Below are 17,844 nucleotides of genomic sequence, written 5' to 3'. Positions count from 1 at the left end.
GGAAAATGTTCTGTCTTCTTCTGTTTCCTGGAAGAGATTGTGTAGAGTAGAACCAGTGTTATTTTTTTCCTACGTGTTCAGTAGAATTCAACAGTGAACAAACCTGAGCCTGGAATTTTCTTTGTTGGAAAGTTTTTATTTATTAATTCAATTTCATAAATAGATACAAGGGTATTCATTCTTCTTGAATGAACATTGATTGCATCTTTTGAGGAAATAATCTATATCACCTAAGTTGTTGAATTTGTGGACAGAGTTGTTTATAATATTTCTTTATTATCCTTTTAATGACTATAGGATCCTGATTCTCATAATATGTGATCACTTGTCAGCTGGCTAGAGATTTAACAATCGTATTGATCTTATCAAAGAAATAGTGATTAGTTTCATTGTTTTTCTCTACTTTCCTATTTTTAGTTTCATTGGTTTCTGCTCAAATTTGTATTTCTTTTGTTTAATTTGGGTTTGATTTTTTAATCTTCTTTTTCTAGTTAAGGTAGAAACTTATGTTCCTGATTTTAGATTTTTAAAATATTATAAGCATTTAAAATCATGTATTTACCTATGTACACTGTTTCTCCTTTATCACACAGATTTTGATATGCTGTATTTTCATTTTTATTAAGTTCAAAATATTTTAAAATTTCACTGGAGCCTTGATCATTAACCCATGGATTATTTAGGAGCTCTTTTTCAAATTTCCAAATATTTATGAATTTTTCAGATATCTTCTTATTGATTTCTGGTTTAATTCTGTCATTGCCTGAGTAAATACTTTGTCTGACTTCTTACATACACTTCTCTATAAGAACTGTTTAATGGTCCAGAATATGGCATGTCTTGATCAATGTTCCAAGTGTATGTGACAAGAATGTATATTCTGCAGTTGTGGAGTAATGTTCTGTGGCATTAGGCCCAGTTGAGGAATAATGTTGTTTAAGTTGTCTCTAGTCTTATGGATTTCCTGCCCGTTTGTTCTTTCAGCTTACTGAGGAAGGCATGATGAGGCCTTCGGCCATAATACTTGACTTGCTTATTTTTCCCTTCAGACCAGTTTTTGCCCCAGGCATTTTGAAGCTCCATTGTTAAAAATATACACATTTGTAATTGTTATGTCCGTTTGGAGAATTTAGCCCTTTCTTATATATGGTAAGCAAAATAATGGTTTCTTGAAAATGTCCATGCACCAATTCCTGGAACCTATAAATATGCTACCATATACTGTAGAAATGGCGTTGCAGATATTATTGAGATTATGGACCTTCAGGTGAGGAGATTATCCTGAATTGTCTGGGTCAGCCTGTATAATCAAACAAGTCCTTAAAGGCAGAGAGACTTTCCTAGATATGGATACAGAGATCTAACAGTGGAGAGGAGAGAGGCAGGAAAGATAAAAGCATAAAAGGGATTCAGCTCTCCATTGCTGGCTTCAAAGATAAAGGAAGGAAGCTATGAGCCAAAGAAAGCAGATAGCCACTAGAAGCTAGGAATGGGCTAACAGAGAGGACATGGGAATTGAATTCTGACAATAATGGGAATGAGCATGAATGGATTCTCCCCTATAGACTCCAAAATGGAACAGAGCCTTGTCAACACCTAGATTATGGCCAAGTGAGACCCATAAGAATTCTTATCTGCAAAACAAACACGAAAAAAAATATTTATGTTGTTTTAAGTCACTAAGTATGTGGTGATTTGTTACAACAGTAATAGAAAACTAATAAACTAATTGTGATTAATGCTTCTCTTTATCCATGATAATAATAATATGGACATAGAAAACACCTCAAGAAAATGCTAGTATCTCAAATTCATGATTGTGTAAAAAAGAAAATATATTATGATGTAAGTGAAGTCCATCTTAGGAGTAAAAGACTAGTTTAACATTGAAAAATCATTCAGTGTAACTTATTATGTAAACAGTCTAAAGAAAAACTACATGATCACTTAAATTTGTGTAGCAAAAGCATTCAGTAACATTCAACAAAAAAAAATCCATTTGTGCTGAAAAAAATCTTAAACAAAGAATATATGAAAACTTCCTTACACTAACAGAAGAGAACTTCAAAAAACCTACATCTAGCCAGGCATGGTCGTATACACCTGTAATCCCAACTACAGAGGAGGCTGAGGCAGGAGGATAGCAAATTTGAGGACAACCTGGGCAACTTAGCAAGACCCTATCTCAAAAAATAAAAAGGGCTTGGGATGTAGGTCAGTGGTAGAGTGCCCCTGAATTCAGTCCCTAGTACTGCAAAAACAAAACAACAACAACAAAAAGAAACACAAAACTACACCAACAAAATCTACAGTTAATAACATTCTTAATGGTAAGAGGATGAATGCTTTCTTCCTAAGATTGAGAACAAGGCAAGAATGCCCTTCCTCACCACTGCTAGTCAGCATCACACTGGAAATCCTAGATAGCAGGAAAATTTGTAAAAGGCTTATAGACGAATAGATTTTAAGGGAAGAAGGCAAACTGTCTTTGTTCACACATGGCCTGATTGTCTAGGTAGAAATTTTAAAATAATTTGTTTTTAAAAGTTTTAGGAACTTTTAAGTAATAAGTGATGCCACAAGATCCAAATCTGCATATAAAAGTCAGTAGTATTCCTGTGTTCTAGTAATGAAAAGTTGGAATTTGAAATTAACAAAATAATGGCTGTGTAATAGCACTAAAAAAATCAAGTTCTTGGATATAAATCTAAAAAAATCATACATGCAGAATTTGTATACTGAAAACTATAGAAGAAAAACCACAAAGATCTAAATTAATGGAAAGATATATTGTGTTTATACATTAAGTCAATATTGTTTCTAATTTGGTTGATAGCTTCAGTGTAATCCCTATCAGAATTCTAGAAAATTTATTGTTATACATGATGTACAACATGTTGGGTTTTCTGTTTGGTTGGTTTTGATTTTGTTTTTTTGTAGTGTTGGGGATCAAACCCAGAGCCTCACACATACTAGACAAGCAGCTGAGCTACATCCCAGCCCCAACAGGCTCTTTTGAAATATATGTACATTGTATAATGGATAAGTTAAGCTAATTAACATATATTATCTCACATAATCATTTTGTGGTGAGAATACTTAAAATCAACTTTATTAACAATTAAGTACATAATACATTGTTATTAACTATAATAATCACATGATAAAATAGATCCGTTGACGATATTCCACTTATCTCTATGAAATTTTGTTTTCTCTGACCAACATGTCCCCAGCCCACCAATTCTGTGGTAACCGCTCTTCTATTCTCTGCTTCTTAGTTCAACTTTGTACATACAAATGAAATTATGTGGCATTTGTTCTTCTGTGCCCGGCTTATTTTCTTTAGCATAATGTCCTCTGAGTTCATCTCTGTTGTCTCAAATGACAGAATTTCCTTCCTTTTTCAGGCTGAATAATATTCCATTGTATGTGTGTGCCACATTTTCTTTATCTAGTCACCCATTGGTGTACACAGGTTGAGTTCTTATTTGGCTATTGTGAATAATGCTGCAATGAACATGGGAGTATAGTCGTCTCTACCTTTCCTGCTTGACCCCAATAGTCCTTACATATTCTGATATTTTCCATCTTTATTCCTTTTGTTTTTCAAGTGTGAAAGTTTATATTAATAGATCTTCAAGCTCAGAGATTCTTTCCTTAGCAGGCCCTATGTATTAATAAGCGCATCAAGGACATTCTTCATTTTCATTAGTTTTTTTTTTTTAATCTGTAGCTCTTTTTGTTTTGTTGGTTCTTTTGTAGGATTTATATTTATTTCCTTACATCTGTTTTGCATGCTATCAACTTTATCCTTACAGCTCTTAACCTATTATTCATTGATTTTTTTTTCAATTTCTGGTCCCTGGTTCCACTTCTTGCTGTGTTATCAAATTGTGTTATTTTGCCTTTTAGCATGCCTTATAATTTTTTTGATAGCTGAACGTGATGTACCAGGTAAAAGGAACTACTATATATAGGTGTTTAATAATGTCATGATTTGGTGTATGGGAGAAGTGTTATGTAGTTATATGACTGGATTGTAGTCTTTTAGTGAGCTTGTGCTTCTAGACTGTGAACCTCAAAAGCACTTTTAAATTTCCTCACCCAACCTCTTCAGATAGAACAGAATGGTTACGGAGAGCTGAAATTATTTCCTTTCCTCTTATTTTGTTTCACTCTAATAAAAACATTAGTAGGTTAAATAATTACTTCTTTTTATATTTTTTGGTACCTAGGATTGAATCCAGGGGTGCTTAACCACTAAGCCACATCCCCAGTCCTTTATTTGTATTTTATTTAGAGACAGTGTCTCCCTGAGTTGCTAAGTGTCTTGCTAAGTGCCTGAGGCTGGCTTTGAACTCTCAATTCTGCCTCAGCCTCCCGAGCCACTGGGACAGGCAGTGCCACCACGCCTGGCAAATAGTTTCTTCTTAAGAAGCAGAGTAACATATTGTTCGTTTTCCATGTGATGTGTGATGCAGCCATTATGAAGTCAAACAACAATAAGTGTTGGCAAGGATGTGGGGAAAAGGGTACACTTGTACACTGCTGGTGGGACTGTGTTGCAGTAATTCACTTGCAGGTCAGCATGGGAAAAGAAAGAAGAAGCAGAGCAAGCAAAGCAGCAGCAGAAAAAAAAGTCCTTTATTGTGTACAAGCAATCTTTTTATAGTATTGTGAACAAAGAAGGCAGCCTTCCAACATCAATAAATCAGGTCTTACAGCTAATTAAACATAGTACACAGAAGTTTTACTTTCTAATCAGAAGTGACCCGCTTCTCATGGCTAATCTACTCTCGGCCTGGAGTATGCTGAGCTCAGCTCTTTGTTAAGAACAGATAATAAAATTTTTCTCAGTGCCCTCCTAGCCCACTTGGCAGAACATCCCGTTTGCAGGCAAGTCCTCCCAAGGACAGCAGACACCTCGTTTTCAAGCATGTCCGCTGTTACCTATCTATACCTTGACAGAATATCCTGTTTGCAGGCAAACTCCATCAAGGACAGGAATAGTAACGCAGTCACATCTGATTCTCTACAGGACTGCAAATTGGTAAGACCAATTTGGAAAGCAGTATGGAGATACCTGGGAAAGCTGGGAATGGATCCACCATTTGACCCAGCTATCGCCCTCCTCGGACTATTCCCTGAGGATCTTAAAAGAGCGTACTATAGGGACACTGCCACATCAATGATCATAGCAGCACAATTCACAATAGCAAGACTGTGGAACCAACCTAGATGCCCTTCAATAGATGAATGGATAAAAAAAAATGTGGCATCTATACACAATGGAGTACTACCCAGCAATAAAAAATGACAAAATCATAGAATTTGCAGGGAAATGGATGGCATTAGAGCAGATTATGCTAAGCGAAGCTAGCCAATCCTTAAAAAACAAATGCCAAATATCTTCTTTGATATAAAGAGAGCAACTAAGAACAGAACAGGGAGTAAGAGCATGAGGAAAAGATTAACATTAAACAAAGACTAGTGGGGGGAGAGAAAGGGAGAGAGAAGGGAAAGCATATGGAATTGTAGGAGACCCTTAATGTTACACAAAATTACATAGAAGAGGATGTGAGGGGAAACGGGGGGAAACAAGGGAGAGAATTGAACAACAGCAGATGAGGTAGAGAGGGATGATGGGAGGGGAGGGGAGGGGGAATAGTAGGGGAAAGGAAAGGTAGCAGAATACAACAGTCACTAATATGCCATTATGTAAAAATATGAGTGTGTAACCAATGTGATTCAGCAATTTGTATTTGGGGTAAAAATGGGAGTTCATAACCCAGTTGAGTCAAATGTATGAAAGATGATATATCATGAGCTTTGTAATGTTTTGAACAACCAATAAAAAAATATAAAAAAAAAGAAGCAGAGTACTCTAAGGTATTTAAAAGTGTTTTTTTTTATTTCCCCCTGCTGAAGACATAAATATTCCCCTACCTCATATTTTTGAGAATTTGATTGAGCTCCTGTAGATAAAACTCTAAAGTGTGTGGGCTGCTGTTGAGAGACAAGCATTCAGGGGCGGTACACCTGTCAAACGGTAAGGCAGGTGTCCTAAGGCGAGCTCAGGGGGCTGGGGATGTGGCTCAAGCGGTAGCACACTCGCCTGGCATGCTTGCGGCCTGAGGGGCCCCAGCAAACTTTCAGACTGCCAGCTGATGATTGGCTCACAGCGGCCCCAGCAACTTCTAGCTGATTGGCATGCTTGCGGCCTGAGGGGCCCCAGCAAACTTTCAGACTGCCAGCTGATGATTGGCTCACAGCGGCCCCAGCAACTTCTAGCTGATTGGCTCCTCTGCGGTGATGCTCATTGAGCTGTTTCCCCTCCCTTTCAGACTGCCAGCTGATGGGCTGCCCTAACACTGGGTCTTCCTCGAGTTTTTAACTCACTGACCACACTGAACCTCCAGCAATTTATCAATTGCAGTTTAGTTTTTCCTAATCCCAGCCCTGGTTCCCTCAGTGGTTTCTATTTATGAACATTACTCTGGGAAGCTGTGATCCCTCTTTTTGCCTCTCTCCTGAATCTTGTGGGAAGTGGTTTGTCTATGTTCTTCCTCTCTTCAGATTCAAGCTCCAAGAAGTTGATTTTTAAGTCTGTTCAGCTTTTTACTTGTTGTTTAAGATAGAATGACATCTTCCAAGTTCCTTATACATGAAACTAGAAGTCTATTTGATTATCTTTTAATCTATATACAAACGTCCTTACCAACTATAAATTGAAAATGTACAGTATAATTTTCTGAGGCTTTTAAAAATAATTTGTGGTACATTTCTTCTGGTGGTTCTTCTTGGAAAATAGATTCCTCACATTTAATTTTATAAGGGAAGTGCCATTAGAGAAGAAAGGAATGTTCTTTAAAACAGCAATCTCAGAGTAACAGTTTTATGTTGAGACATGGAAGAGGATTTAGGATTGTTTAGAAATCCCCAGTACTTAAATGGTTTTAATACTCTTAGCAATCTGATTTTTTGTGGTAGTGAGATTAGTGTTAGATGGAGTGGAATCTATTTCAACAGAAAACTTTCTGTTGTTCATCTATATTTATAGATAGTTCTCCTAAGAACGTTTCCCTTGATGTGATGTCATTAGACACATTTTGAATAATTGTCCTATTTCTTAACAAATATGATACATTGGCTCTTCCAATAGCTCTTCTATCTGTAATATCTATCAGCATAGGCATAGAGAACAGAGGACCTTTTAGTCTCTTTTTATTTGAGGAAGTAGATGTTTACCTGAAGAGTCATAAGTTTCATTTCTAGCTCTGTACTTCCTATGACTTTTTTGAAAATGTTCAATCATATGTAGAATATAGTCTAAACCCGACATTATCCCATTCTGGTTTGTTTTTCTGATTAAGTCTCCTATCTTACATAAACAAAAATGAATCTCAGTTTACTTCAGATGTTAGGTCAATACCATGATACTATTTAAAACTTACTGGAGTTAAATTCTCCTACTGATAAATTTTCATTATTTTTTGTTATTTTGAATTTTTGTCTTGTGTTAATGTTTTCTATCCTGTTCTTTTAAGTTTTCCTCATAATTAAGTGATCCTGTTGATCTGGATCTTGCACTATCTAACTAAATCTTGAATTCTGTAATAAATACCTATTTTTCTGAGAATTAAAAATAAAAATCTAAGTTGTAACCCACAACTCAGATCTAGACCATGGTTTAACTTACGTGTCTTGCCTTCTGATCTGGCAATTTTATTGGGATATTCTACAATATGTATGAAAAATATGAGAAAGGGCAGATTGTTTAGGAAATTAAATGGAGAAAGAAAAGGAAATATGGTATGAGAATGAGGTAAAATTGTATAGAGAAAAACATTTCTTGAGTCTTTAGAAAATGAGAGATAGATATTGTTTCCTTTTCCTAAGAAGTAGACTTTTTAAAAAATATTTTTTAGTTGTAGATGGACACAATTTCTTTATTGATTTATTTATTTAATTTTTATATGGTGCTGAGGAGTGAACCCAGTGCCTCACGCATGTGAGGCAAGGGCTCTGCCACTGAGCCACAACCCAGGTTCAAGAAATAGGCTTTTATCACTTAATTCACCCACATTATCTAAAATGGACAAGTGATAATAAAAGTAGCTTCTGTTAAATTTAATATAGCAAACTTAGTATGTCTTACCTTGTATAAGGGAAAATGCTGTGCATTGAAAATATATGATACTTCCTGCTATGAGAGAGTTACATTCCAGTGTCAGTAGAGTGTGAAGGAACAAATGTGAATTTTCCACTTTTCTATGTGCCAGATGTGTTCCCAGATCCTGTAAATATTTTTTGACATATCTTATCCTAAGAAATATGTGGATTACCCCTCTATTCCCTCATTTTGTAGTTTGGGCAATGAAGTCTGAGAATTTAAATGATTTTTCCAATGTTGTACAGCACAAAGCTTATTGAGCCAGTATTTGGACTTTGATCTGTCTATTTGGACAGCTACAAATATCTATAGACAGCACAATGAGAAATACACTTATAGAGGCATAAAAATAGAGCATCAGGGCTTATTGCCACAAAGTCTCTTTAGTCGGAATATTTAAGGAAAACTTCATGAAGGAAATAACATTTGAGAAGGTTAAGGGTAGGATTTTTGCAGGTGGATATAGCAAGGAAGGCAAATGAGGGAGGTGTAGAATTGGAATTGAATTTATTAATTCATTTTGAAGCCAAAGCATATGCTCCATCTTATAAAAAACTAGAACTGTAAGAGCACATGCAGGGAAACAAGAAGACTGAAAAGGAATATATTACTTTGAGTTATAGAAGAAAAGGGTCTAAAGCAAGATCAAGATAAGAACATAGAGGACCTTCAATGCAAATACAAGAAGTTCTAGGATATAGAAGAAATCATTCCAAAACTAATTACTAACGGTGATTACATTGTATTTCTCTCCTTGGCAACTCTTATCTCAGAACTAATATTTCAGAGCAACTTGTGGTTTGTAGTGGTAATGGAGCAATATGGAGGTAGAGCTGCAGGTGAGGCTATAAAGCAGAGAACTGGAAAATGCTTTTGATGGAAACCAATGCTTTCTTTGATGTATTTATTTTTAGCGCAGACCATTTTTCAATATGGGACCTATATCAGAGGCTGATAAAAAAAGAGCAAGCAACCAGTCAATTCCACAACTAACTGATTTATTGGAAATTGCAAAGAAGGAACAAAAGTTTCTGATATTTGATCTTTTTGGCCCTCCACCAAAACATCCTCTCAGAAACACATTTGTTCGTGAAGTAGTAAGGGTGATCCTTGACTCGAAAATTGCGCAACATCTGGTATGTTTAAGTATATATGAAAGGAATTGGGAGGTGGGTAGCACATCCAGGAGCACAGTAGTTGAATTTGACCTACCTTATAGGTCTTCCCTGGGATCCTTAAGTAATTTTGTTTTCTATAGAAATGGAAATAATTTTTTATACAGCTACATGTGATTATCTGAGAAAGACCCAGTTAAATTAATCTCAGCGAGGGAAAATATTGAGACTGTTTGCTATTCTAAACCAAGTGGAATAACAGCACCTTGTTAAAGAGGCTTGTGTATAACAGCTGTGATGTGACCTGCACTATGACCAACATAGGCCTGTTAGAAAAAGCCTTCATAACATTAAGACTTTGAAGACTTAGATTTAATGAATAATATAGAAAGACAACTGGTTCTTTCTTGAACAGAGATTTTTCTCATCACGTTTTTCAGAAGCAGTCTCTGCATTTGGATACTCAGTCATTCCAAAGGGCTTAAATTCTCAGAATATGGGAGTATTATGAGTGAAACAGATATCTTCTTGAGAATGGAACTGTTTCCACAGATGAATCATAATAGTATCCTTGGTCTCAGGAAATATCTCCCCTCAATGATAAACTTTTAGTATCACCAATTAAGAAGAGGTTTTTTTTTTAACTCCCACCTTTCATCCATATCTACCAACTCCTCATCCACTTTTCAATGTGAAGCTTTCTCTACACAGTGGGCCCTTGATCCTTGATATTAATTGGTAACTGAAGAAGTCCTAATAAAACTCAGCTCCAGAACAGCAATGGTGAAAGGCCCCTTTATAAGAGTTCATTGGACAATATTAGCCAGGTTGACTCTCTTCACCAAGGACTGAATCTTTTTCTGTTTCCTACTGACTACTACCAGTGCTGGAGTGAAGTCTGATCCATTTCCCATGGGGTTGTTTGTACATAGACAGCTAACTATCCACTGAAGAACTTCCTGTTTTGCCTTACAGATTTTTTGGTTGCCATCTCATGATAGGGAGTATGTCAAGTATATGGCTCCTGGTTTTCAGCATGTGGGTCGTTTACTCTCCATTGAAGACCTAGCAAAAGAGAATATCAATATAATAAATGTTGACTACAAGAAGTTATTCTACAGTGGGTTGAGGTAAGTGTTTAACCACACCTCTCTTGGCATGTATTGCATTACTTGCATAGAATGTACATTCCACCTAAGGAACTGAACTACCTCTTCTCGTTTTAGGATATCTTTTTATGGTTATATACTTGGAATTTTATACTTTCTCCTTCCTATCCTCCCCTCCCTTCTCTGCCAACAGACATTTATCAAGTGTAAACTGTGGGAGGTCATCCTCACATGTGATTTGAGTTGTCTCCCTGGATGGGTGAGAGGCGCTTAGACACATCTTTGTGTTCAGAGCTTTCCCCACCCTTCTTAGGTCCGAGGGCTTGTCTGTGTGGAGGCATGTCTGGCCACTACCCTTGAAGACCCAATCGTTGCACCTGACCTTGGGACACTGCCCCCCTTGATTTTCATTGGATGGGATTTTCCCCAGAATTTTTTGTTCCCCAATAAAAGTCCACTCCCTGGTGTGTTCTCTCTCTCTCTCTCTCTCTCTCTCTCTCTCTTGCTGGCCTCTTCAGTAAACCTCTCTACCCTAATAGGTAGCTGGAGGCTGGAGGTAGGAGAAGCCGTTCTGGAGCTGGTTTAAAGGTAATTAGAGTCTGTCTCTTTAATTCAAACTCCCTTCGGATTTCTCACGTAACTGAACCTTCATTTATGAAGTCTGTGCCGGCCATGGGCTAAAGTAGATTATGCGTTTTGAGCTCCTTCTCCTCTGTGCTCCAGTCTGTTACCATTCAACACACTTTTTGTATACTTGGCATGTCTTTTTTTTTCTTTTCATTGATGCTGTTGTTGTTACCACTGAAACTACATTCCTGGCCCTTTTTCATTTATTTTGTGACAGCATCTCACAAAGTTGTCCAGGCTGGTCTCAAACTTGTGATCTTTCTGCCCCCAGCTTCCAGTATAGTTGTGATTACAGGTGTATGCAGCTACACCTGGCCACATTTCTGTTTTTATATATGGTAATCATTGAAAAGTCAAACTCAAAACTTGTTTATTTCCTCTTACCAGATGGATTGAAGTGCCTCATAAATAGTTTTCTGATCTAGATAGCCATATGTCTTATAGGCATAATTCAGAATATATCTAAACCATTATTAGGAAAAAAATTAAAGTAGCCAAACATGAGAAGCAAGTAAAATTCTTTCTTTCTTTCTTTCTTTCTTTCTTTCTTTCTTTCTTTCTTTCTTTCTTTCTTTCTTTCTTTCTTTCTTTTCTTTTCCTTCCTTCCTTCCTTCCTTCCTTCCTTCCTTCCTTCCTTCCTTCCTTCCTTCCTTTCTTCTTTCCTCCTTTCCTTCTTCTAATCAGTTATACATGACAGCAGAATGCTCTTTGATTCACTGTGCACAAATAGAGCATAATTTTTCACTTCTCTGGTTGTACACAAAGTATGGTCACACCATTTGTGCAATCATACATGTACGTAGGGTGATGATGTCCATCTCATTCCACCATCTTTCCTATCCTCTTGCCCCCTCCTCTCCCCGCTTTCCCCTTTGGCCAATCCAAAGTTCCTCCATGTCCCCCCACTATGAATTAGCATCCACTTATCAGAGAAAACATTCAGCCTTTGGTTTTTTGAGATTGGCTTACTTTGTTTAGCATGATATTCTCTAACTCCTTCCATTTACCTGCAAATGCCATAATTTTAGAGAAGCAAGTAAAATTCTTAATTACCATATTTATAAATATACAATTGAACATAGATTTCAGAATTAAAACACATGGAAATAAAATAACTCTTCCAGACTTGACTGTTTGGAATCACTTTTTAATTATCTCCCTAAAATTACCAACTATGTTGTACAGTGGATTTATCATCATTTCCCACTTGTAGAGGTTAGGCAGTTCACGAAAGTTAATATAATTGGTCAGTGGTGAACCTGGTATTTAGATATAAGGTGGACAGACTACAGAGTCCAAATTCTTTTCTTTCCCCTCTATGCCTTTAAAGTTGTTTCTTGGCCATGGTTATATGGGCATGGTTTCCACTGGCATCAGATTTAACGGAGGATCATTTCCTGAGTCCTAAAGTCAAGTAGTTTAGTTTAGCTCAGTAAATATTTACTGAGTAGAAATATGTACAGTAATATACCGTGATAATTTTATATGAAGGTCAACATAAGCGATACACCATCCATCTCCTTAAGGAAGGCATACACAGTAGTATGGGAAATAAGCTTTTTCCTTATAGTTTTAATACAAAGTAAGTCATGAACAGTTCATGAGCAGGAATCTGTTACAAACCATTTCCTTCAAGGGAATAAAGAATTTTAAGAGAGTAAACAGTTACAGCTTAAATATTTATAATGCTTATAACCAGAATATTTTTAAGATTCCATATATAAGTAAAATAATACAATATTTATCTTTTTATGCCTAACTTATTTTATATAGTATGATGTCTTCCAGGTTCATCCATATTGTTGCAAATGACATTTTCCTTCTTTTTCGAAGCCGAGCAAGATTCCATTTTTTGGATATACCTCGTCATCTTAGTCCATTCATCCACTGGTAGACGCTTGGATTGATTCCATATCTTGGCTGTTATGAATAATGCTGCATTGAATATAGGAGTGCAGATAGCTCTTTGCCATGTTAATGTCATTTCCTCCAAATACATACCCAAAAGTGGGATTGATGAATAAAATGACAATTCTAATTTTAGTTTTTTGATGATCCACCAGCCTGTTTTCCTGTATTTATGTTCCTACCATCAATATATAAGTTCCTTTTCTTTACATCCTAGCCAACACTTAAATTCTTTCATCTTTTTTATAATAACCCTGCTAACAGGGGAAAGGTAAATCTTACTGTGATTTTAATTTGCATTTCCTGAGGATTAGTAATGTTGAGTATTTAACTCATTTTTTTAAAAAATCAAGTGGTTTTCTTTTTTTTATTGGTTGTTCAAAACATTACAAAGCTCTTGACATATCATATTTCATACATTTGATTCAAGTGGGTTATGAACTCCCATTTTTACCCCGTATACAGATTGCAGAATCACATCGGTTACACATCCACGTTTTTACATATTGCCATATTAGTAACTGTTGTATTCTGCTATCTTTCCTATCTTCTACTATCCCCCCTCCCCTCCCCTCCCATCTTCTATCTCTACCCCATCTACTGTAATTCATTTCTCTCCCTTGATTTTTTTCCCCTTTCCCCTCATATCCTCTTATATGTAATTTTGTATAACAATGAGGGTCTCCTTCCATTTCCATGCAATTTCCCTTCTCTCTCCCTTTCCCTCCCACCTCTCGTCCCTGTTTAATGTTAATCTTTTTCTCATGCTCTTCCTCCCTGCTCTGTTTTTAGTTGCTCTCTTTATATCAAAGAAGATATTTGGCATTTGTTTTTTAGGGATTGGCTGGCTTCACTTAGCATAATCTGCTCTAATGCCATCCATTTCCTTGCAGATTCCATGATTTTGTCATTTTTTAGTGCAGAATAATACTCCATTGTGTATAAATGCCACATTTTTTTAATCCATTCATCTATTGAAGGGCATCTAAGTTGGTTCCACAGTCTAGCTATTGTGAATTGTGCTGCTATGAACATCGATGTAGCAGTATCCCTATAGTACGCTCTATTAAGGACTTCAGGGAATAGTCCGAGAATGGCAATAACTGGGTCAAATGGTGGTTCCATTCCCAGCTTTCCCAGGAATCTCCATACTGCTTTCCAAATTGGCTGCACCAATTTGCAGTCCCACCAGCAATGTACAAGTGTACCCTTTTCCCCACATCCTCTCCAGCACTTGTTGTTGTTTGACTTCATAATGGCTGCCAATCTTACTGGAGTGAGATGGTATCTTAGGGTGGTTTTGATTTGCTTTTCTCTGATTGCTAGATATGTTGAGCATTTTTTCATGTACTTGTTGATTGATTGTATATCCTCCTCTGAGAAGTGTCTGTTCAGGTCCTTGGCCCATTTGTTGATTGGGTTATTTGTTATCTTATTGTCTAATTTTTTGAGTTCTTTGTATACTCTGGATATTAGGGCTCTATCTGAAGTGTGAGGAGTAAAGATTTGTTCCCAGGATGTAGGCTCCCTATTTACCTCTCTTATTGTTTCTCTTGCTGAGAAAAAACTTTTTAGTTTGAGTAAGTCCCATTTGTTGATTCTTGTTTTTAACTCTTGTGCTATGGGTGTCCTATTAAGGAATTTGGAGCCCGACCCTACAATATGTAGATCGGAGCCAACTTTTTCTTCTATCAGACGCAGAGTCTCTGATTTGATATCAAGCTCCTTGATCCATTTTGAGTTAACTTTTGTGCATGGTGAGAGAAAGGGATTCAGTTTCATTTTGTTGCATATGGATTTCCAGTTTTCCCAGCACCATTTGTTGAAGATGCTATCCTTCCTCCATTGCATGCTTTTAGCCCCTTTATCGAATATAAGATAGTTGTAATTTTGTGGATTGGTTTCTGTGTCCTCTATTCTATACCATTGGTCCACCCGCCTGTTTTGGTACCAGTACCATGCTGTTTTTGTTACTATTGCTTTGTAGAACAGTTTGAAATCTGGTATCGCTATACCTCCTGATTCACACTTCCTGCTTAGAATTGCTTTTGCTATTCTGGGTCTTTTATTTTTCCATATGAATTTCATGATTGCTTTATCTATTTCTACAAGAAATGCCGTTGGGATTTTGATTGGCATTGCATTGAACCTATAGAGAACTTTTGGTAATATCGCCATTTTGATGATGTTAGTTCTGCCTATCCATGAACAGGGTATATTTTTCCATCTTCTAAGATCTTCTTCTATTTCTCTTTTTAGGGTTCTGTAGTTTTCATTGTATAAATCTTTCACCTCTTTTGTTAGGTTGATTCCCAAGTATTTTATTTTTTTTGAGGATATTGTGAATGGGGTGTTTTTCCTCATTTCCGTTTCAGAAGTTTTGTCGCTGATATACAGAAATGCCTTTGATTTATGCGTGTTGATTTTATATCCTGCCACTTTGCTGAATTCATTTATTAGCTCTAGTAGTTTCTTTGTAGACCCTTTTGTGTCTTCTAGGTATAGGATCATATCATCCACAAATAGTGATAATTAAGTTCTTCTTTTCCTATCTTAATGCCTTCAATTTCTTTTGTCTGTCTAATTGCTCTGGCCAGTATTTCGAGAACTATATTGAATAGAAGTGGTGAGAGAGGGCATCCCTGTCTTGTTCCAGATTTTAGAGGGAATGCCTTCAGTTTTTCTCCACTTAGAATGATGCTAGCCTGAGGCTTAGCATATATAGCTTTTACAATGTTGAGGTAAGTTCCTGTTATCCCTAGTTTTTCTAGTGTTTTGAACATGAAGGGATGCTGTACTTTGTCGAATGCTTTTTCTGTGTCTATCAAGATGATCATATGGTTCTTATCTTTAAGTCTATTGATGTGGTGAATAACGTTTATTGATTTCCATATATTGAACCATCCTTGCATCCCAGGGATGAATCCTACTTGATCATGGTGCACGATCTTTTTGATGTGCCTTTGTATCCGATTTGCCAGAATTTTATTGAGGATTTTTGCATCTAAATTCATTAGGGATATTGGTCTGTAGTTTTCTTTCTTTGAGGTGTCTTTATCTGGTTTGGGAATCAGGGTGATATTGGCCTCATAGAATGAATTTGGAAGTTCTCCCTCTTTTTCTATCTCCTGAAATAGATTGTGAAGTATTGGTATTAGTTCTTCTTTAAAGTTCTTGTAAAACTCTGCTGTATATCTATCCGGTCCTGAGCTTTTCTTGGTTGGTAGTCTTTTGATGGCTTCTTCTATTTCCTTGCTTGATATTGGTCTGTTTAGGTTGTTTATATCATCCTGACTCAATCTGGGTAGTTCATAAGTCTTAAGGAATTTATCAATGCCTTCACTATCTTCTATTTTATTAGAGTATAGGATTTTAAAATAATTTCTAGTTATCTTCTGTATTTCTGAATTGTCTGTTGTGATGTTGCCTTTTTCGTCCCGTAAGCTAGTAATTTGGGTTCTCTCTCTTCTTCTCTTTGTTAGCGTGGCTAGTGGTCTATCAATCTTATTTATTTTTTCAAAGAACCAACTTTTAGTTTTGTCAATTTTTTCGATTGTTTCTTTTGTTTCGATTTCATTGATTTCAGCTCTGATTTTAATTATTTCTTGCCTTCTACTGTATTTGCTGCTGATTTGTTGTTCTTTTTCTAAGGCTTCGAGGTGTAGTGTGAGGTCATTTATTTGTTGGCTTTTCCTTCTTTTAAGGAATGAACTCCATGAAATGAATTTTCCTCTTAGTACTGCTTTCATAGTGTCCCAGAGATTTCGATATGTTGTGTCTGAGTTTTCATTTACCTCTAATAATTTTTTAATTTCCTCTTTGATGTCTTCTGTAACCCTTTGTTCATTCAGTAGCATATTGTTTAATCTCCATGTGATGTAGGATTTTTCCTTTCTCATTTTATTATTGATTTCCAATTTCATTCCATTATGATCAGATAAAATGCATGGTAGTATCTCAACTCCTTTGTAATTGCTCAGATTTGCCCTGTGACATAATATATGGTCTATTTTTGAAAACGATCCATGTGCTGCTGAGAAGGAAGTGTATCCGCTTGATGTTGGGTGGTATATTCTGTATATATCAATTAAGTCTAAATTATTAGTTGTATTATTGAGCTCTATGGTTTCTTTATTCAACTTTTGTTTGGAAGATCTGTCCAGTGGTGAGAGAGGTGTGTTAAAATCTCCCATGATTATTGTGTTGTGGTCTGTTTGACTCTTGAACTTGAGAAGAGTTTGTTTGATGAACGTAGCTGCACCATTGTTTGGGGCATATATATTAATGATCGTCAAGTCTTATAGGTGTATGGTTCCCTTGAGCACTATGTAGTGTCCTTGTTTATCTCTTTTGATTAACTTTGGCTTGATGTCTATTTTATTTGATACAAGTATGGACACCCCTGCTTGCTTCTGGGGTCCGTATGAGTGATATGATTTTTCCCAACCTTTCACCTTCAGTCTGTGTATGTCTTTTCCTCAGATGAGTCTCCTGTAGGCAGCATATTGTTGGATCTTTTTTTAATCCATTCTACTAGCCTATGTCTTTTGATTGGTGCATTTAAGCCATTAACATTTAGGGTTACTATTGAGATATGGTTTGTATTTCCAGCCATATTTGATTATGTATGTTACTGAACATGATTTGTTTTTCCTCTATGCTTAGTTTTTCCTTTACTGTACTACCTCCCGCTGTTGGTTTTCTTTGTTATTTTTCATTTCCTCTTTCTGTAATGTTTTGCCAAGGATGTTTTGAAGAGATGGTTTTCTAGCTGCAAGTTCTTTTAACTTTTGTTTATCGTGGAAGATTTTTATTTCATCTTCAATCCTGAAGCTTAATTTCACTGGATACATGATTCTTGGTTGGAACCCTTTTTCTTTCAGTGTTTGAAATATGTTGTTCCAGGATC

General features: G+C 36.3%; 1 protein-coding gene across 1 annotated transcript in view; it reads left to right on the top strand.

Annotated features, from left to right (window-relative positions):
* The window catches only part of Gdpd4 (glycerophosphodiester phosphodiesterase domain containing 4), a 100,797-nt gene that overhangs the window by 66,410 nt on the left and 16,543 nt on the right, over nucleotides 1–17,844 (top strand). The window contains exons 10-11 of the mRNA XM_046442135.1: nucleotides 9,091–9,312; nucleotides 10,267–10,421. Coding sequence (XP_046298091.1) covers nucleotides 9,091–9,312; nucleotides 10,267–10,421 — 377 coding nt within the window. The remainder of the gene's footprint in view (nucleotides 1–9,090; nucleotides 9,313–10,266; nucleotides 10,422–17,844) is intronic.

This window comes from Marmota monax, unplaced genomic scaffold, assembly GCF_021218885.2.
Source record: "Marmota monax isolate L192 unplaced genomic scaffold, Marmota_monax_Labrador192_F-V1.1 WCK01_AAM20220418_F8-fsc00068, whole genome shotgun sequence".
NCBI classification, from domain to species: Eukaryota; Metazoa; Chordata; class Mammalia; order Rodentia; family Sciuridae; genus Marmota; species Marmota monax.
The sequence above is the reverse complement of the archived record's forward strand: the minus strand, read 5'-3'. Positions and strand labels throughout refer to the sequence as shown.